Raw genomic sequence first — 22,756 nt, forward strand, 5'->3', positions numbered from 1 at the left:
ACTGCTCACATTGAGTCAAATCTCATAATTATGACTTTTTATGAAATAATTATGCCTTTTTAATCACAGAATTTTTCTTTTTTCTTTTTTTCTTTTTTCTCGTTGAAACTCAAAATTAGATTTTTCTTGTAAACAAAGCAAAGTTTTCATTTGTTTCTCTACATCATTGATTAAAATAAACTAAAAACTAAAACCCTTGTTGGTACGCCAGAAAAATACAAAGGTTCAGTACAGGTTACTCACCTGAGTGTGTGTTTATTTTACGACTTACAAACTCATTCTGTTAGATTTTTTTCCCTTGTTTAAACTATAAATGTATTTTGTTAAAGGAAGAATGTGCAACTTTTTGATCCAGTAGATGTCGCCCTTTTTTTCGGTAAGTGATATAGTAGTGTTATATTTACTGTATACTTGTGTGTCTGTATTTATATTTACAGACCTTTAGCTTGTTTAGCATTAGTTTGTAAACCAGTCGGCTAACTGTGTAGCTCATTATTTACGGTCAATGGTTTAGAAATGTTTGTTAAGATGTTGTTGTTGAAAATAATGAGTTTGTGTGATGTTAGAAGCTAAAGGTTCATCTCGGTGGTTAACCACAGACTGTAAATATGGTTATCTGACGTTATGATGAATGTTATACTCCACCTAAATGTGGACATTAAAAAACAAACTTTGTGTAGTAATTATCCGTCAGTAACATAAACTGAACTGAACCTAATGTGCTGTGTAGGTTATAGAGGATGACATTAAAGTTACATGGTTGATGTAGTGTCTTAAGATTTGAGCAAACTGTTAACAAATTTAAAAAAACTTCACTTTGTAAGAGCATCTGTAACCATTAAGAACTATATTAATAGCCATATTAATTTTCACTGAACTCATACACAGAATATAGCTGTAGAAATATAAAATATAAATAACATATGGAATGAAAATAAGATATAAAGCACATAGATATAAAGTATAAGAAATAGTTTGAAGAATACAGCCATGTACTGAGCTCATGTTAATAATAAATGAGTTACTGTATGTTCTGTACTAAAGCACAGAGAGTTGGGACCTGTTAATGATTTAAATAATTCAGGTTATATTTGTTTCATCTTAAGATGAAGTACTATCCACAATAAACTGCTTAATTTTTCCTCACACAAAATCTGAGACAATTTGATGTGGAATATCATTGTGTGAGTGAGAGAGCTGAAAACAGCATGATTACAATAATGTTTATCTTCTTAACTTTGAATAGATGTTGATTACCTGAATACTGGACCTGTGTTGTCTGGGTAGTACACTGTTGAATTTATAAATGTACTCTTACACACAGATGAATACAGAAAAATAGATGAGAACAAACAAAATGATTTAATGAATAACTGATATTTTCTCTCTTTCTTTGTCATCCTGAAGACCTCTCACTAAAAGTCCATGTTCTCCTGGATCCATGTCACATGCTCGAGCTTCTTCTGAATAACATTTCAACAGTCGAAGTTCTGCTGAGAGAAGATGGCCAGCAGATAAGACAGCAGTACATGAAGGAGCTCCACAGGCTTCAGGAGGAGGAGGAGGGTTTGCACCTTGGAAGACTGTATTCATGCTGTTCAAATAAAAATAGATCTCCTCCAAACAACTTGCAATCAAACCATTTTCTTCCCATTTTAAAACCCTTTGTCCAGTTTAGATGGGAGAAGTTGATATTATGTGATATTGATCAGGGAAGACTACATTTCTAAATCATTTTTAACTGTTTTTATTCACAAGTTATTGATCTTATTTACTCTCCATGTATCTTGATTTAAGAATGGGGCTGTGTTTAAGGTCATATTTTTGCAATGACTCTGTTCCATCCCACTTTCAGAAATGAACTGCATTAGTATTTATCAAAAGAATAAAAAGTTGTGTAAAAGTAGACTTCCTTCCCTAAGATATTGAGTTGAGCATTAATGCACATTTTAGTCTTGTCATTTCAAATCTGAAATGTATACTCATAAGTAGAGACAAAGGAGTGCATTTATATAGAAATATTTATTTAATCTGAAAAACAACATTAAAAAAAATCATTTTTTTACAGCAGAGATGAACATGTTTACAGCTTGGTACAAAACAAACAAATAGGTGTGATTCGCTCATGTCTGGATGGACACACACTGTACGGGGGGTGAATGTTTTGATGACTCAACAGTTTTGATTTGATGAAGGATAAGAGTTATTCACAATAAGGCGTGTAGCTGACCTGATTGACAGGTGGGCGCGGTGTAACGGTTTGTCAGGAGGTTTAAAACCCGCCTCAGCTCTCAGTCTGTGGGTGACATCACTCAGGCCATCCGGGGGAGACCTCCCTCACAGCGAGCTGTTGAAGAGAAGCAACTGAAGTCCACCCCAGAAGAACAAACAAATACAGATGTTGTTGAGGCTCAGGTTTCTTCCTCTGTCTCTGCAGCTCTCTGGGCACCTCGACGGACCAGTCACCAATAATCCACACTGTGTCTATAGGAGAAATACAAAGGTGTTCAATTAATGCCTCAGACAAGACAAAATGTACAGTTAACTACATGTGACAGCTCAGGCTGTTTTTTGTTATGAGCCACATCTGCAGGAATAATATTGAACAAGGTAGCTGCAACTCATCATAATAGATGCCAGTCTTAAATACTATTTTTTCTAATACTTAAAGTTTTTGTTGTGAAGCTGACACTGTCCACAGACTCCATGACTTCACAGGTTCAATAGAAAACAAATGTCTTATAATAAATACTAAATAATTATTTTTAAATTGTCATGTTCACCTCATCACTGTTGACATCAGTAAATATAAAACACAGACATTCCTCTTTTTGTCAGAACAGTAACATGAACTGTATGCTTTGAAATATTGATTTCTTCTGGATGTCTCTAATTTATTTACAGTTTATGGATAAAACTTTGTTAATGTATTTCTCTGCTAACACTGACAAAGTCTAACTGCTCTGACAAATAACTAATAAACATAGTTGTATATTTAACAAAGTGTAGTTTTAAGACTTTAATTACATATTTGGGTTGAATATAATTAGTTTTAACTGTGTTGTAGAAAAGTTAAATGTTAACTTGCTGTTTGTAGAGTTTTCTCAGGACGAGCAGGAATAGAGGATGATAGCAGCCTAGCTGTTAGCTATGCTGTCAAGTGGACTGCTAACGTCGAGCTGAATGGGCGGAGTTAAGTCCCGCCGGTCCCGCCTTACTGCTGTTGTTAGGTTGATCCAAAGTTAGGTTGAGACTGCAAATCCAATATGGATGCGGCCGTCGATTGGACTCATTTTCTGCCTATGTCACAGACGGGTCAGGGTTCGTCCAGTAATATTTACAGTCTATGCTTTATAATAATGAATCTGAATAATAGCAGAATGAAGCTTAAAAAAATGAAATCATATGTTGTTATGTATCATCATAAAGAACAGAATAATTAAACAATAAAATTATATTTATTTATAGGTATAGTTGTAGTTCTTGCGCTCATCCAGCAGATGGTGCTGTACATCCATTCACCCCAGACCACGCCCATCTGATGTCCGCCACCCGGGATATCCAATAAGAACAGTGACGGGGAGGTGTCGGACATCTGACCCCGCCCTATTCCACGATCAGTGGCGAGGGGTTACTGCTGTGTGATGGTGTAGTTACAGCTGATGTCCACTTGGAGGTTCAGTGTACCGTATTTTCCGCACTATAAGGCGCACCGGATTATAAGGCGCACCTTCAATGAATGGCCTATTTTAGAACTGTTTTCATATATAGGGCGCACCGGATTATAAGGCGCATAGAATAGAACGTGTTTACAACTGAACAAGGCTGGGAGATATTGTGAATATATAAATATAAATATGTATAAAACGTAACGTATAAAACTACAAAAACAAAAGTACATAAGACGATTTCCCCAAATAATAAATTATTTCTTTGACGTTTCTCTTAACTCTCAAAACGTAGTTTTATACGTAGTGCATTCACAATAACTCAACATTGTTCAAACGTTAATGTGCATATTCACAATATCTCCCAGCCTTGTTCAGTTGTAAACACGTAAAAGAAACACAGTCTGATACCGCTAATTCAAACGTTAGTGCAGGGGTGCCCAAACAGTCGATCGCGATCGACAGGTAGATCGCTGACTGATTCTCAGTCCATCCAGATGTTTTGTCAATATGAAATACAATTGTAAAATAGAAAAGTGATTTCAATTTCATCTCATTGCACTGTTTCCCACACACGATACCTGTGTTGGGAGCCCAAGTATACTTCCGACCTGTATGTTTTTAATTTTTCATTTATTCATGAAATTGCTGCGTGCATGAGAGAGCGAGCGAGGGAGCGAGCGGGGGAGCGAGAGAGAGAGAGAGCGCGCTAGTTAATTAACAAAATATACATTTTGAAAGAAATGTGCTGGAGAAGCCAAATAAACCCAGAGGGGCTACACTATCGACACTAATGTGGTTTATGTTTGTGAGTATGCTAGTGTTTGAAGATGCTCGATAAGCAAAGAGATTTCTAACAAGAGTTCAAAAGATTTCCCCCCTTATTAGGAGAAAATGTAAAACAGCAAAGCATGCCCACACGGCTAGTTATTTATACCTTATGTTTAAAGAGCACATATTATCCTCCTTTTCCACCTTTTCAAAGAGTCTAAATGAAACATCTGTGCTGTGCTTTGGTCAAAATATAACATGAATCAAGCACCAGAGGAGGTTTGTGACCCTGTAGAAACCAGCTCTCTCAGAACGCTCCATTTTGGTGTGTGTGTCTCTTTAAATGTAATGACCCCCCCCGAGTTTTCCCCGTAGACATCACTCCTCTGTAGCGAGAGTAAAAATGGCGGATCTACTCAAAGGTTTTTCTCTGGGGGTGGAGTCTATGGGTGGAGATATCAGGGGAGGGGAGGAGAGGGGATTTTATTTAACCAGAATCCCACTGTGACATCACAAGGAGAGCACATTATAAACGGAGCATTTTTCTCTGTGTTGTAAGACTTATGCAGACCACAAACAAAGGACTGGATGGATTTATTTCACAGCTTTTGGATCTGTAGTCACTCAGGTTACCAAAATAAATGTTCATAAACACTGTAGAAGAGGATTTTTCATCATACGTCCCCTTTAACACGACTTCTGTTGTTGTAGGAGTGAAAGCAGGAGCTTTCAGAGAGCTGGACAAACAGAGAGACCACACAACATGTTTACAGCCTGGTTAAAAAAAGTTGGAAGTTCTGGGTAACTTTGTGCAGCTCTACCAAATGTGACTTAACTAAGTTCAGTTCACTGAGTAAACATCACAACAACACAAAAGGTCAAATCGTCTAAGAAGAGGGGGAATACATTTCACTGAAGCAACAATAAATAAAATGTGTGTTTCTGTTGCTTTAAATTAGGGCGGACCTTGTTTTTTGCTAACGTCCGTGTACCCTCCCCATGTGACAGGACCCCACAAAGCGTTCCCCTTTAACCCCTCTTATAGGTGACCTCGGCTCCGTTTGTTTAATAATTGCTTACATTTAAAAACGTAAATGTAAAGGAGTCACGTCCTGACATCAGCAGCAGCAGCTCTACACCTCGCCTAACCTCGCATCACTTTTAAAGCCCACAACGGTTTCTCCTGCAGGCTAGACGTCTGACCTATGAACTCCCCATGTACTGTCACGGGCCGGGAGCGCCCCATGAGAAGACCTCACATTGGGCCCCCTCCACCACCACCGCCCAAACTAAGCCCGGAGAATTTCTACAACCACGCCTCCATCACACAAATGATCCATAAAAAAAGGGGAGTCATTACATTTAAAGAGACACACACACCAAAACGGGGCGTTCTGAGAGAGCTGGTTTCTACAGGGTCACAAACCTCCTCCTCCATCCAAAAGATGGAGGAGGACTGTTTGAAAAGGTGGAGGAGGGGACTGTTTGATAAGGTGGAGGAGGGGACTGGTTGAAAAGGTGGAGGAGGGGACTGTTTGAAAAGATGGAGGAGGGGACTGTTTGAAAAGGTGGAGGAGGACTGTTTGAAAAGGTGGAGGAGGAGGACTGTTTGAAAAGGTGGAGGAGGACTGTTTGAAAAGGTGGAGGAGGGGACTGTTTGAAAAGGTGGAGGAGGAGGACTGTTTGAAAAGGTGGAGGAGGACTCTTTGAAAAGGTGGAGGAGGACTGTTTGAAAAGGTGGAGGAGGAGGACTGTTTGAAAAGGTGGAGGAGGACTCTTTGAAAAGGTGGAGGAGGACTCTTTGAAAAGGTGGAGGAGGAGGACTGTTTGAAAAGGTGGAGGAGGGGACTGTTTGAAAAGGTGGAGGAGGGGACTGTTTGAAAAGGTGGAGGAGGACTGTTTGAAAAGGTGGAGGAGGGGACTGTTTGAAAAGGTGGAGGAGGGGACTGAGGGGGATTAAATGAAATGAAAACTTTGTGTTTTGCATTGTCATTACCGTGTTGTAATCCTGCTCTATAATGACGTCTGAAATGTTGGAGACGTTTGGTGTTATGCTGCAGCACGTCTTCAACCTTACTTGAACATCCTTTTTTTAATGTCTTGGTTGTGAATAAAGCATGAATCATGTTAGATGTGGTGTGGTGTATTTCTCTTGGTTTAGACAATGCTTCCACCTTCTGGTCAAAAGCGGGTAGTGTCACTGTTTATCATGACATAGGATGATTTGGTTCAGTATATATTAACACACTCCAGTACACCACCACCACACGTGTTGCTAAGTCTGCTTATTATAATCGACTTTGGTTTTGTTTTCCTGTAAAGTCGTTTACAAATAGTTGGGCGTGTTTGTGCTCGCCTTGCTCCCTGCATGATCCCTTCCTGTTTCTCTACCAGCTCTCCAAGAAAACAAAAAACGATAGTTTGTCATGTTGCAGGATCAGTCCACAACCCTGTTCACCTGTTTACCCCATCCCTTCCCTTCCCCCCAAAGCCCCAGGCAAGGCCCACATTTTTCACCATTGTGTGTGCCAGTGTCTGTTTTCTCTCCTATAAACAGATAATTCCTCGATTCATTTAAGATGTAAGAGTTTAAAAAAAAAGTAGTGGTGAGTGGAAATATCATATCGTATAATCACCGTATTTCAGACCCAGCTGCCAACGCTGGGTGCTGGTTCGCTGCAGTCGAGGGAAGACCCCAAGATCCCAACCAGCACTCAAGCAATAAGGTGGGAATGACGCTTTAGTGTTTTGGAAGCAGTTGTAAATTGAATTTGTGTGTGAGCTTGATTTTCTTGTCTTACATTTTTGTTTTTATTAATTTAGAAGCCAGCTTGCCTTTTTTTTAAGAACATACTAAGTAAGGATATTTTGAACTGAGATGTCTGTGATTTATGAAGCCTAAACCAAACCATACGATGGATGATATAAAGGCAGAGAATGACTCTTCACACTCCAGTGTTAAGAGGATTTAGACATATAGCCTTTCTGTTTCAAGTTATATCCATGATCTTTTTATAAAGCTGTGTTTCTGTCATCCTAAAAAATGTTGTCATCTGTGGTGTATTTTTGATCCGAGCTGTCAAAAAAAATTAGAAATAAATCCAACTTGAACCAGATGTGCTTTCTTCTAAGGGAGCATGCGTTTCTGTGCTTTGGCTTCTGAGCTTTATGGGCTGAAAATAAAAGAACATATATTTCTGACAGACCTGGAACAGATCATTCCTTCAACAGCCAGCATGCAGAGCATGCTCTCAGTCTGCATCTTTACCATATCAATCATTTCATTGATGCTTAAGTAAAAAAAAAAAACACAGCCCACAGATACAACACCAGTGTATCTAATATAAATGAAGCTGCAGGGAAAGTAAAACTCCCTAAACCTGTCTGATTTTGTTCTTGTTTTTGTTTCCCAGGGAGTTCAACACCTCGGCCCGGCCACAGACTTCTATAAGAAACTTGCACTGGACCGCTCAGGTCAACAGATCGGGGTCGGATCTCTTCCTGCTCAGCTCTCAGTACACTGACTTTGCCTCAACATGTAACTAACTCTCAGTTTTACATCTCTCCTTTAGACATACTTGAATTGAATGGCTTTTCATTTTCATTAGATTTTTATTCATTGTTCTGATGTTGGTGACTCTGTGATTTTACAAGTTTTATTGATCTCTCCAGTTTCATGTGCCTCGTTGTTTATGATTGATTTTCCGTTGGCTTGATTAATGGCCTCATGTGCCTCCTTGTATTTGTGTGGAGCACTTTCTAATGTTTGTAAAAAGTCTTCTATAAATTCTGGGTCTCAATCCGTTACCGGGAGATTCATCTGAAAAATGTAAAGCTTTCTCATAAAAATAGGATGACAGTCTGCCACAGCCTACATGCAACATTATTTAGATTTTCTAGACAGTCAGATTTATTTTGTGGCGGCTCGGTTCAGATGGCGTCATTTGTGCCACTTCCCATTTTGCTGGTTGAACTTCTGGCCATCAGTGCTGCCTTGTGGTTTGCTTTATCTAAAACGCAGCACTGTGATATTTCAAAGTGAATATGATTTAGACTTTAATAGTTTGTGTGCCAAATAGAGAAGCTCTATCTCTTACTGATGTCTCCTGATGTCTTCCATTCGATCTGCAGAGTCCCTCTGCACCTTTAAGAAAAAGCTAAAGACCCAGCTCTTTCATGAATACCTACTAACTTAATGATGATGGTCTCCATATTATTGATGATGATGATGGTAATGACGATGGTTTTTGTTTGATAACGACGACTTATAAGATGGTTTCTATACTGATTAGAGCTCTCAAGAACTGCCCTCAATGTTGTGCTTTGCCTCTGGTCACTTCCTGTCAGCACCTGTGTGTCCAATCAGACTCAAAGCTGATCGTTTGCTCTTACTCACATTGTTCCCTTTTTTCTAGATCCTTGCTTGTGTTGTTCTTACTCTCTGATGTACGTTGCTTTGGATGATAATTGAATTGTAGAATGTCTCTCTGATCAGAAGGTTCATGGACGTAAGGAGTGCAGAGCGATGCTGGAGATAGTTTATCAATCTGAAATGGTCAACTTGTACAGATAGAAAAAAAGAATGCATAAATAGGGCGGCTACAAGTATACCAGGATGACCTGCCCAGGTGTAGTCTATGTGTTGGAAACATATGGACTTATTTTGCTCATTCCTGTCATACTTTAAACTCTCATGAACTCTTTTGAAGCCTACAGAAAGTGAGTATTGAGTATTGATTTAAATCTAGTGAGATTATTGATTAATTTGGGCTTTTCTGCGAGCATGATAGAAGAAGTTAAGAAAACCCTCTAGAGAAGTCTTTGTTACCGTAGAAACAGTGTTAATGAACACTCTCCTTCTCTCCTCATTCAGCGCGTATCTCCAAGTATTCGGCCGGCAGCATCTTTTCCATTCAGAGCCCCTCGACTTTGGAACAACCTGCCCGAGGAGATAAGGCGGGCAGAGTCAGTGGCATCTTTTAAATCACTTCTTAAAACTCACTTTTTATCTTTCTCTTCTTTAAATGTTTTAGCCTTTCAATGTATCCCTTCCTGTATTCATTTTACTGCTCTTAGTCTTTTTAAAATTCCTACTCCTTTTATCGTTTAACTCTTCATCTCTCTGTTGTTTATTCATTTAACCGATGTCCTGTTTATCCCTTCTTTTTATCTTCATTCTGTGTTTACAGCCTGTGATGTCCTCCCACTCTCCCTCTATTTTCATTTTGTTCTCTCCTGGTTGATTTTAAACTAATTTTCCTTCATTGTATTGAACTGCCTCTTCATACCTGCCTGTTGAATCTTATTCCTGTTATTTACATTTTTATAATTTTGCCCTCTCTGTTGATCTCTGTTCTGTTGTTGTGTTGCTGTATTTGCTTTGTCTGTCACAGCACTTTGTAAACATTTGTTTTTAAAGGTGCTATATAAATAAAGCTATCATTATTATTATTATTATTTTATTACCCCTCCTTCCATTTCATCCACAACCTGGCTCAATGAGAGAAGTTCCAGAGAGGTCACTTGGATAGCTGAAGTTAAGAGCATAGATGAGGCCAAACAACATGGCACAGGCATGTGGGACTGATGGCAACTCAACTGAGGACCTGCACACCTTCAATAACAATCCCAATGTCATGTGGTGGCTGGAGAGGATCCTCCTCTTCCTTGAGGACATACACGGCCATTGTACATCTCTCAAGCGCCGTTTCAGCTTCCTCCTTCTGAACAACCTGATAAAAGAAAGAGACAAGACATTTATTACAAAGTTATTTTGATGAAATCCGTGTCTGGTGTGCCTATATGTGCACAAAAGATTCTAAACTAAAAACAAGACAAATTGGAGGTCTAGTGATAAGAAAAAGTAATGACTTGCAAAAGTCCAGGAGATACTAAATGTTGACCCTTCAAAATATTTTTCTCATAGCAACTTGACTAGACTTTATCATAACTAAAACATTGGTACAAGTATTATATTACATCTATCTTCAAAAAGTAACATGCTGTGAGAAAAATATGGTATATAATAATAAGGTATATAAAGTAGTAATTGTATCACTTCAACCAAAGATACAACTGCCTTGTGTACTCATATTTTCATTAATTTCAGAAAAATAGCCACAGACTGACACTTTACACAATGCAAAATTTGGATAAGATTGCCATTTTAATGACCAGTCTTACACACTGCTCCATCTGTACTGCTGCTGCACTGAATGACACATATTTCAGAATGAAATTAAGATACAATATACAGTGTTTTATCGTATCGGTATCGTCTTTGTGTGGGAAACACTGGAGACTAAATATTCTCAAACAGGTTGTTGATATAAAGTTGTCATTTTTATTGTGCTGCACTTTTTTTTTGATTTGGGTAAATGTCAGTGTTGTGTGGAGTTTAATTGCCAATTCTAGCTCTAGCCCTTAGTAAGCCTATAGTGTGGCTGCCAACAGTCAATAATAAATAACCTCCTGCATAAAATGTGTGTAGAAATAGGCCTACAGTGTATTTTAACGTCTACCATAATGGTGGTACTTGGAGAGCCAAATATTTTCGGAGGTGGTACGCAGTCTAAAAAGTTTGAGAACCACTGATCTAAGTAACTTTAGCACTCAGTTACTTTCAGACAAACGCCTCTTGGGGGTCAAACAGTTAATGCTCTTTGATATCGAGGCCAAAACACCGAGGTTTAATATCAAATTACATGAACACCTCTTTTTTTCTGACCACACGCCGACTGAGATCATGATCATCTCGATGAATTATCTCGTGTTCTGAGAGAAGGCGGTAAACGTTCCCGCTGAGAGCGAAACTAAATCTCGATCTCAAAGACAAAGTGAACACGAGAACTTAAAGGGCAACCTGCAGGTCAGATTATTTACTGTATTTATTAAACCAAGGGGGGACATGAGGCCGGGGCGGTCCAGTCCTGAGTACCTCTTACAGATTCAGTGGCGGTACGCAGGACTGGAAAGAGGAGGGAGCCGCTTCCTGCCGAAACCAACTTTCAAGGTCGCACTTTCATCAAGAGAACACATCTGCTAACGTGATGTCATCTCAAACACTTTAGACGTTTGCTCCCCTGAAAATATCTAGAACATTTCAGGAGGACTGACCTGACCTGGTTGTTCACACATGCTCCTCACAGCGAGAGGTGATGAACGCAAACATTCAAAAGTGATTCCAGAAGTCTCTGCGGAGAACTAATTCATGTATTTTCTTGAACTTTATGTTCACTGGAGGCTTCGACCTGCAAGTTGCCCCGTAAGCACCATCTTCCAAAACATGCTGCACGCTCATTTCAGTGCTTTTCAGTGCTTTTGTTCAAACAAGTTGTTTGTCCCACGTCGATTCCAGTCTTTTTTTTTTTTTTTTTTTACATTAATTACCAATGTTTGGCCATTCAGGCTTAAGACAGGCAAACAATGGACTTGGGCCTGCATCTCTGTGAGAAGCCTCATTTAAGTTATTCAATGGGATCACAAAGAGACCTAAAGGACTCTTAATCCCAGAATCCCCTGCAATACATCACACCTACGTGTGAAGAAAAGGAGGGACAAGGAAATAAGGAAGGCAAAACTTAAGTATAAAAATCTAATTGAGGATCAGTTCAGTGGTGGTGACCTCAGAGCAGCCTGGAAAGGAATAAAATCCATGGCATCAATTAACCAGTCCACCTGTGGGACTAAGCCTCCTATCTGTTTAGATGGTGTGGATGATGCTGATGTTTTTAATTCATTTTTTTCTCGCTGGGAAAGGTCTGATTTCTTGGATGATATTTCAATAGTAAGAGAATCTCTTGTTCTTCAGAATGACTTTGTGATCTCTCAGGGAACTGTCACAACTCTACTGAAGGGAGTTAATACAAAAAAAGCTGCTGGCCCTGACGCCATCCGTGGGCGCACATTGCTTCACTGTGCTGACCAACTCAGCGATGTATTCACAAAACTTTTTCAGATGTGCGCTGAGTGTAGCCGGATACCCCCCATCTGGAAAACATCCACAATTATCCCTGTGCCTAAGGCAGCTAAACCTAAGGATTTGAATGATTTTAGACCAGTCGCTCTTACTTCACTTGTTATGAAAACATTTGATAAAATCCTAAAAGCAGAAGTTGTCTCATTAATAAATGGTCAACTTGATCCACTTTAGTTTGCTTATCAAGCTGGCAAAGGTGTGGACTACGCCAAGGTTTTCATTTTAGCCACTGTGTACAAACACCTGAAAAAACCTAAATCCCATGCCAGACTTTTATTCGCTGACTTTTCCTCAGCTTTTAATAAAATGCAGCCTCATATTTTAATTGAGAGACTATCCTCTCACTTTAAACTTCCTGGTCAGATTTTAATGTTGCTCTTAAACTTTTTAACAGACAGAGTTCAGCAGGTTTTCGTGAATGGTCAAATGTCAAAAATAATTATGTCAAACACTGGTACCCCTCAGGGCTGTGTCCTGTCCCCCCTGCTTTTTATCATGTACACAGGTAGCTGCAGAACATCACAAGAGAGCAGTTATCTGGTAAAGTTCTCAGATGACACTGTTCTGCTGTCCCTCCTTCAGGGCTCAGAATCAGGCCATGGCAGTGCTCTACCAACTTTTGTTAAGTGGTGCGATGACAACTTCCTGGATCTTAATGTCCTGAAAACCAAGGAATTGGTCATAGATTTTTAAGAACTGTTGTCACCCTGAATCTAGCATTATCCATGGTGGAGAGGTTGAAATAGTGGACTCATATAAATACCTTGGGACAGTGTTCGACTCTGAATTTAAGTTCTCTGAAAACACAGAGTCAATCGTGAAAAGAGGCCAACAGAGAATTCATTTGATGCAGAGGCTGAACTCTTTTAGTGTTTCACGAAGCATTTTATGTAGCTTTTATCATTCTTTTATAGAAAGTCTTTTAACATTTTCTTTTATCTGTTGGTTCAATGGGTTGTCTGTGAAGGACAAGAACAGTTTGAACCACATCGTAAAAGTCTGCTCTAAGATTTTTGGAGTCCAGCTGAAAGACTTGAGCTCCCTGTGGAAGGAGCGTGTGGTCCAGAAAGCCAAAGGGATCATAAACCAACCTGAACATGTTGTCTCATCCGAGTTTTCTTTAATGCCCTCTGGACGGCGCTATTTTGCCCCTCCAAGGAGGACAAATAGATACTCCAACTCTTTAATCCCTTCAGCTATCAGGCTGTTGAATGCTGAACAAGTCTGTCATTGTATTAGGAAATTGTAGATTGATAGCGCTGGCTTTCTCACTTGACGACCTATTCGTCTGTTGAATTGTTGTTACTGACATGTGAATGTAACTGCTTGAATGCTGTGGTGATGTGTTTGTTTCCTTTTATGTTGTCTTTGCGTTTTTCAATGGCTTGGTAGGTTGTGAAATGGAATTGCCCTTCTGGGATAAATAAAGTTTTCTGAATCTGAATCTTATTCCGTCCTGCAACAAAAGGACATCAACGGGCATCTTTCCACTCGACGGAGAACATATCGAAGCCGCTCTTGCCGTAAGGGACCCTCGCCGCCATCAAACGCCTCTGCACCAGGACGGACGGGAGATCTGTTCCAATGCCGGACTCTTTTCCTTCACCAATCACGGGCAAAGCGATTCACAAGTGAGGCTTAATTAGGTCTGGGCAGAATTAGCTTTAGAGAGTGTTTTTAACAATTGTTTGATTGATGTGAGAACTGTAATTTTTCTCTTTGTTGGACCGCCGCGTCCTGAGTTTTACCTGTTTAAAACTCTTGTTGTTCCTGTTTCGGACCGCTGCGTCCTGTATGTGTTTATCGTAACAGCTTTATAACCGGGTATTACTCTTCTGATCAGAAAGGCCAGTGTAAGCCGTATTAACTTGAATTCGGCCATTGGTTTGTTTCTGTGAATGAAGGGAATTACTCCGAGTTGTGGCGCGGGATTCGAACTGTGATCCGGCCTCTTCAGGCACGCATCTAACACACACACGCACGCACGCACGCACGCACGCACGCACGCACGCACGCACGCACGCACACACACACACACACATATTCCTGTGTAGACGCACATCTGGAGACTAACTCCACCACCACGCCAGTACACACGTAGGCTGCAGACTCACACATAGATTTCTGTACACTCGCAGTCATCCAGACGTCTCAGAGACACAGATCGTGCAGGGCCGAACTCGGCCTCTTTAGACAATAGACCACGCCAGGTCTTTGTTAGGTGTGCGCCATCGGAAGAGCGACCACGTAGAACGACGCAATCTCCCCCCTCTCTCGCCCCCCCTCTCTCTCTCTCATCCACACACACACACACACAACTCCATTCTTACTCCTTTTCCACAAGCCTTCCTTGATAATGTTTGTTTGCTTAGATTAGTTTGTAAGTTATTTGTTTGATTAAATTTTGGATTGATGTTGCTTTGTTTAAATAAATTCTGTTATAATTTAAGAGAGCAGTTGTTTGTGATTACTGGTGTATTTGCATTGTGATATAAGCTGGGTGCGAGGGCTTTGTGTACGGATTTCACGCCTTCAATTTATTAAATATAGTTATTAATTATTAATAATATTAGTAATTAAGTAACTAATTTGAGACTGATTTGAGTGATATTTTGGTTATATTTCCCTGATTCCAGGGTGGTGCCCCAAGAGTTGATTAAACATAGTTTAATGATATTGTTATTTATGTTATTAATAATTAAATCTAATTATTAAAAAATATAACCACAGTTGACTTGATAAAACCCCAACACCAACATAGCATTTTATTCAAAATACACCATTAATTTATCTTCATTCAAAATATAACATTCATTTAATATTAAATGTGATTGTCAAAATAGAAACAAAACCTAGAAAAATTCAAACCTTAAATTCAAAACCTTTAACCCTAATTTACATGGTATGAGTTCAATATTATTATCAATAACAACCTGAGAGGCCTGGCTAATAGGTTTAACAGCATGTCGAAAAATGGCTTTAATTATAGTTATCAGACATACTACTAAAAATAGAATCGCCATTAAGGTAACCACAAGAGTGGTTAGAAATACCAGCACCCCAGGAACCCAACATTCCTTTAAAATCCCCAAATTGAACCCATGGTTTTCATGCAGTTCTCTTATCCCTTGTGCAGTGTCGTGTACCATATTCATAACATCAGTAGTAGCATCAGAAATATAGGAACAACATTCAGTACCAATAACTTTGCAGGTTCCCCTTTTTGCAGCTAGGAGGAGATCAAGAGCCATTCTGTTCTGCATTACCACGTTTTTAACCTCCTGAAGCTCTTTGTGTTCAGCTAACATAGCTCTACTAGAGGCGTTAAGATGATTCTCCAATACTTTAGATAATGCTTTAATTTCCTGCTGAGACACATAAACACCATATGATGGCAAAAGGATGCTTGCTGCTTCCTGAAACCCAAATATTTATCTTTTCTGTCTATCCATTGGTGGATGCAGGGCAGCAATTTCTTTAGATTCTACTTCTCTAATCATAGGAACTAAGTAGGCCAAATAACAGGTCCCTTTTAAATTTTTGTATGGCATGCAGCTATAAGCTCTATTACCACAGATCAAATACACCCTCTCAGGGAGAGGCTGCTGTTTTATACTAACATTTATAACCAACTTACAAGAACTCCGACCCAAACCTGGTTCGTTGCTGTCTTCTATACCTTGGAAACATAGGGGAACATCTTGCAATTCATGCGTAAAAACTAGAAGAATGTACTAAGAGCAATCACATGGCGGTGAAGAGGAGAGTTGTTTCTTTTTTTTTTAGGGATTTCTTGAAGGTGGAGAGTGAGGGAGGGGGTCTCTGGTTTTTGGGAGTTAATTCCAGAGGGTGGGAGCAGCAATGGAGAAGGCCATGTCCCCCAGGAACGATGGGTAGTCCTGCGGGGGGAATTCTAAATCGGTGAGTTTGGAGACAGGATTCTAAAGTCGAGATAAAGTCTGTGTCATGGGGGGTTGGTGGTAGAAAGTTCCAGAGACGGCGGGTCCATGATGGAGGTTAAGCGGGCAGGAGGAACAGAGAGCGGCGTGGAGGAGGAAGACCGGAGAGTAGGGTCAGTGTGTCGGTATGAAGGAGATCAGAGAGGTACAGAGGTGACGGAGGTTATGGAGAGCCTTGAATGGGGTGATACTGATCAGCAGTGAACAGAAGGAGACTCTCCCTCTACAGACGACACAGAGACACAGGAACCTTCATATCCGAGCCAGAACCCAAACCCAAACCAAGTATAGAGAGGTTCAGTGAAGGTGGTGTTGAAGGTGTGGAGGTGGATCAATGTGTCGGAGGAGACGCTGTAGAAGGACAGAGAGCCAGCAGTGTGGTCCAAATACACCGCTGCTCTGTGCGTGGTTGAGGGGGGTGAGGAGAAATAGAGCTGGGAGGAGGAGCGGGTAATAGGCGTCTCTACGTTATTGTGAAGGACAGAGTATTCAACTTCATCTTCATTATCACGGCAGCTCAGACTCCAGGACTGATCGTTTCTTCCAGACTCATTGTTTTCTTTCCTGCTGATTCCTCTGTAACTCACTGATATAAACACTCCTCCTGTCCACTCAATCTCCCAGTAACAGCGCCCAGTCAGACCTTCTCTACACAGCAGCGCAGTGGGGTCAAATCTGTCTGGATGATCAGGATATAACACAGAGCCCTCCACAAGTGTCCCCTTCCTGTTGTTGTCAGACAGTTGGATTCTGTGGTTTACCGTGTTGGTGTCGATTGTGAGTTCACAGGAATCTGAAGAAGAGAACGAGACACGATAAAGATGGCGTTATGAAATGATCATCGATGATTACTGACGGACTCAATCAATGGATTTTCATTAACGTAGCCACAAACCATAACAGAAGCAATTTCAAGACACATTTCAAAAGAGCGACAGTCGGTGTTAGAAAGCAGGATTAGTGTAGACCCAGAGTCTGTTCCCCCTGACGTGAAGGAAGCTCTGCGTTTCCGACTCCAGAAAGGGAGGTCACTCAAACCCGAGATAGAGGCGTAAAGGCCGGCGTATACCGTATGACTGAATCGTTACGACGCACGACCACAGCTCACGCTTTCTGTGCTCACAAATCAGGGCAGAGCGTTCACAACTTTTAATAGAAAACCTGCCACAGAGGTGGATTTCAGTTGTCTCGTATTATTTGAGGTGAGTTCTGATTGATAACTCCTCCTGAATGTGAGTGGATCGGGGTTGGAGGTGTGTCTCATTTTTGAAACGGGCCCCGGTTTTAGACCGTACAAACATCAATCCACCAAGAGCGAGCGCTCTGCAGCGTTGTAAGGAAACACGTTCTTCTCAACCGGCAGAAACGTCGAGCCGAACTGAGCTCATTGGTGAACAAGCAGCTGACGTGACCGGATGAACCGAGAAAGTGGGATAGATGAGAGATGGGTTGAGACAGAACAACAACAACACAGCAGATAATACCAAGCTATGGCTCCAGTGTCAATGATTATAGTGTAAGTGTGATGTAATCAGGAAGTTTATTAACAATCATTTAATATTCAAACAGCTGTAGTGACTCATTTGAAATACGCTGTGAATATGTGACAAATATTAAAAAAAAACACTCACACTTCATCAAACCTGGTGTCAACCACTGGACTCCAGCAGGCTCCAACCTGAAAAAGAGGGGGGGGGGGGCAGATTAACACATCCTCTGTGACCACAGAACATGGACATTACCTCACTCATATAAAATATATTCAACTAGCCCGTGTTTGTGCTCATGCATGAACTGTACCTTTCTAATAATCATAATAATGTTTGTTTATATTTTTACTCATAACTTCTAAAACTAAACGCTCATAGTTCAGTGTTTTACGCTCGTGTGTGACCCAGACAGACAAAGATCTCATCATACCTGAGAGTGTCCAGCTTTGATTGTGAATCCTGTAGACCGGTCAACAGCGTTAATCCTGTGATTCCAGGATGATTGTAGCTCAGGTCCAGCTCCTTCAGATGGGAGGGGTTTGAGGTCAGAGCTGAGGCCAGAGATCTGCAGCCTTTCTCTGTGATCAGACAGCCTGACAGTCTGCAGACACAAAAACATCACATGTGCGAGGTCATCCATAGAAAAGATTATCCTGACTCTATAACTACTGCAAGTGCCATCAATGAAATGGGACCATGAATGTTGACCTGAGAGTTTCCAGTCTGCAGTGTGGACTCTGTAGTGTTGTAGACAACAGCTGCACTCCTGAATCCTGCAGGTTGTTGTTGCTCAGGTCCAGCTCTCTCAGACTGCAGGACTGTGTGCGGAGGATTGAGGACAGAGCTCCACAGCTCTTCTTTGACAGACCACAGTGACTCAGCCTGAAGGGAGACATCCACAGGTAGATTCTAATTAATACAATGTGAAATCATAAAAAGATGTCAGATTGAGCATTTTCAAACAGCTAGAACCCGACCTAAGAGTTTCCAGTCTGCCATGTGAGCTTTCCAGTCCATCAGAAAGCAGCTGCACTCCCGAATCCTGCAGGTTGTTGTTGTTCAGGTCCAGCTCTCTCAGACTGCAGGACTTGGAGCTGAGGACTGAGGACAGAGCTTCACAGCTTCTCTCTGTCAGGTTACAGCTACTCAGCCTGGGGGAAAAAACAGTATGAAAACAAGTTATAAATATATATGTTATAAATCTCAAGCCTGCAGCTTCCCTGAGCGAGAAGTAGGTGGAGTCACTCAGTGTCATGACCAAATATAAGAAACAGGTGATCCTTACATGTGGGCATGTCACCCGCTGTCACTCTGCAACCATGTTTCCACTGCTCTGCAAATTCAGTTTGTTCATGGCTGTAAGTTCTGATTTAGCCTGATCCTGTGAAGCTTAGATTCCCTGTTGCCTTCCTGGATGCTTAGGTAATGTACTCTGCTTTATTTATCTTTCTTTAAGTCTACATGAAATCCATACATCCACTTTTTGCTTGTACTCAAGAAATGAATCCACGGCTCTTGGATCCGTGTGTTTGAATGTTCACACCAGCTAGAGGTTCAATGGTCGAGCATTTTAAAGTCAGTCACTTATACTAATTAGAGCCCGATATTAGGAAGAGAAAAAATCAGATACGGATATATCAGCTGATATCTTTCTCAGATCTGTTCGATCTGTAGATATAGATACACACATTTAATGTGTTGATCCCTCAGTTATCAAACACTTTAAAAAGATTTATAATGAAGACAAGAAGGTCACTCAGGTGGAAAGTAACTGAGCATCACCGCTCGACACTGGATAGTGCCCTCTGCTGGTGACAGAGAACTGCTAGTGTAATACAATGAAACTCAAATGAAATGCTATTTGAATGGTGAAGAAATCGAGTAATATCGGTGCATATCGGAGATAAAATTAGCCGATACTGATAGTCACTGGACATGCTAATATTGGCCGATATTATCGACTGACCGATAAATCGGGCAGGCTGTGTGATGTCATAAGGTCAGTGTGTGATGTCATAAGGTGGATATTACTTTGGACTCGTCAGCTGAGCTGTCTGAGAGTTTGTTAAAGTGAAATGAAACATTCAAAGATGCAGCAGTGTCCTTCTTTTACATCACTGAGACTACAGGGAGACACTGAGGACCACTATCTACGGAGAGCCTGAAGGGACAAAATAACTTGAGGTTAAATGTGATTTACTTAAATTGATGCTTTCAATTCTGACCGTGATCGCATCGGGATTAACGCGTTAATGCTGAGAGAGTTTTTTCACAAGTGGTAGACTAGTTTGTTTTCTGTTGAAAATAGTAGATCATTTATAGATGAATAAACTTACAGAACTTTCTGGGAGACTTTGATCACAGGCAGCAGCCTCAGAAGAGCCTCCTCTGAAGCAGAGTATTTCTTCAGGTCAAACACGGTCAGATTGGTTTGTGATGACAGTAAGATGAAGACCAGAGCTGACCACTCAGCAGGAGACAGTTTATCTGGGGAGAGACGCCCTGATCTCAGGGACTGTTGGATCTCCTCCACTAGAGAACGATCATTCAGTTCATTCAGACAGTGGAACAGATTGATGCTTTTCTCTGCAGACAGATTCTTACTGATTTTCCTCTTGATGTACTCGACTGTTTCCTGATTGGTCTGTGAACCTCCTGTCGATGTCAGAAGGCCTCGCAAGAGAGTCTGACTGGTTGACATTGAAAGGCCCAGGAGGAAGCGGAGGAACAAGTCCAGGTGTCCATTCGGACTCTGTAAGGACTTGTCAACAGCACTCTGGTAGAAGTGTGTCATTGAAGTTTCTCCATTTCCTGTGTCACACTCCTGGGAGGTCAAAAACTCTTCTGACATCAGATTGACTCCAGAGTTGATGAAGGTCAGATGGACATGAAGAGCAGCCAGAAACTCCTGAACACTCAGATGGATGAAGCAGAACACCTTGTCCTGGTACAGTCCTCTCTCCTCTTTAAAGATCTGTGTGAACACTCCTGAGTACACTGAGGCTGCTCTGATATCGATGCCACACTCTGTCAGGTCTGAGTCATAGAAGATCAGGTTTCCTTTCTGCAGCTGCTCAAAAGCCAGTTTTCCCAGAGACTCAATCATCTTCCTGCTCTCTGGACTCCAGTGTGGATCTGTCTCAGCTCCTCCATCATACTTGATGTTCTTCAGTTTGGACTGAACCACCAGGAAGTGGATGTACATCTCAGTCAGGGTCTTGGGCAGCTCTCCTCCCTCTCTGGTCTTCAGCACATCCTCCAGAACTGTAGCAGTGATCCAGCAGAAGACTGGGATGTGGCACATGATGTGGAGGCTTCGGGATGTCTTGATGTGGGAGATGATTCTGTTGGCCTGATCCTCATCTCTGAATCTCTTCCTGAAGTACTCATCCTTCTGTGTGTCAGTGAACCCTCTGACCTCTGACACCATGTCAACACACCCTGAAGGGATCTGATTGGCTGCTGCAGGTCGTGTGGTTATCCAGAGGCGAGCAGAGGGAAGCAGGTTCCCCCTGATGACGTTTGTCAGCAGCACATCCACTGAGGTGGACTTGGTAACGTCAGTCAGGATTTTTGTGTTGTGGAAGTCCAGAGGAAGTCGACACTCATCCAGACCGTCAAAGATGAACACAACCTGGAACTCTTCAAACCTGCAGATTCCTGCTTCTTTGGTTTCAGGAAAGAAATGATGAACAAGTTCCACCAAGCTGAACTTTTTCTCTTTCAGCACATTCAGCTCTCTGAAAGTGAATGGAAATGTGAACTGTATGTCCTGGTTGGCTTTGTCTTCAGCCCAGTCCAGAGTGAACTTCTGTGTTAAGACTGTTTTCCCGATGCCAGCCACTCCCTTTGTCATCACTCTTCTGATTGGTTCACCTCTTCCAGGTGAGGCTTTAAAGATGTCTTCTTGTCTGATGGTTTTTTCTGGTCTGTCTGGTTTCCTGGATGCTGTTTCAATCTGTCTGACCTCGTGTTCATCATTGACCTCTCCAGTCCCTCCCTCTGTGATGTAGAGCTCTGTGTAGATCTGCTTCAGAAGGGTTGGGTTTCCTGCTTTAGCAATCCCCTCAAACACACACTGGAACTTCTCCTTCAGGTTAGATTTGAGTTTCTGTTTGCAAACTGAAGAAGGGCTACCTGAATGAAGAAACAACAAATAAGACCAATAAGTTATTCATAAAGAATATGACAGTTAGACTCTTCAGAAGAAAGCGAACATCAACCCTGTTCAGATCGCCATTTCAAGACCGATGTTTACGTCCTTGTGACACTTCACCTTCAATCTGAATGTTGCGGAAGTGACCCCCCCTCTGTACCGTCTTCACAGGTACTAACAGTGGTGTGAATGTGAAATCACAGTTCAAAGACTGGGCCACCAATATCACGCCGTCACAGAATCAATATGAACACACAAAGACGGGATGACAGTTGAGCTAAGTTACGGCTCTTTGGTGGAAACCCAATCTGAAAATGGCATGTGACACGTTTCATACCAGCGTTTCCCGCGGCACTTTACAGTCGAGGCGGACGCCTTACCAACATGCACCCTCAGCCTTAACTACAGTTTCAGAAACAAAAAACAAATTGATTGAAATCCTCCTGGTGAATTTCCTGCAGGAAACACTTCTCCCTATACCTCTAAACATCATTAATCCAGCATGTAAAATCTTTTCAGAAATCCTCTTACTCCTCTGCAGCAGGTCGGCCAGCACATCCTCATTCATTCTCCTCAGGAAGTCCACTGTGATCTCTCGAAATGCCTCTCTGTTGATCCCTTCATCCTCGACACCCCTCGGACTCTCAAACATTTCTGGGTGACGCAGATCCTCCTGAAACTTATTGAGCTCCTCCTCCACAAAGTTGATGATGTCCTGCCGGAGAACCTGGAAC

The 22,756-nt window shown here is 41.3% G+C and overlaps 1 protein-coding gene across 2 annotated transcripts in view; it reads right to left on the bottom strand.

The window, feature by feature from the left end:
• Window positions 1–15,147: 15,147 nt before the first annotated feature.
• Window positions 15,148–22,756, bottom strand: part of LOC110006290 (NLR family CARD domain-containing protein 3-like) — a 13,755-nt gene continuing 6,146 nt past the window's right edge. Inside the window, exons 5-11 of one of the 2 annotated variants that reach the window (XM_065958564.1) lie at window positions 22,554–22,749; window positions 20,203–22,003; window positions 18,844–19,017; window positions 18,575–18,748; window positions 18,297–18,467; window positions 18,008–18,054; window positions 15,148–17,169 (exon numbers count right to left, since the gene is read on the bottom strand). In XM_065958564.1, the coding sequence (XP_065814636.1) occupies window positions 16,571–17,169; window positions 18,008–18,054; window positions 18,297–18,467; window positions 18,575–18,748; window positions 18,844–19,017; window positions 20,203–22,003; window positions 22,554–22,749 (3,162 nt within the window). In that variant the 3' untranslated portion in view covers window positions 15,148–16,570. The remainder of the gene's footprint in view (window positions 17,170–18,007; window positions 18,055–18,296; window positions 18,468–18,574; window positions 18,749–18,843; window positions 19,018–20,202; window positions 22,004–22,553; window positions 22,750–22,756) is intronic. The other variant, XM_065958565.1, reaches the window with a different exon arrangement.

Source organism: Labrus bergylta, chromosome 9, assembly GCF_963930695.1.
Source record: "Labrus bergylta chromosome 9, fLabBer1.1, whole genome shotgun sequence".
Lineage (NCBI taxonomy): Eukaryota > Metazoa > Chordata > Actinopteri > Labriformes > Labridae > Labrus > Labrus bergylta.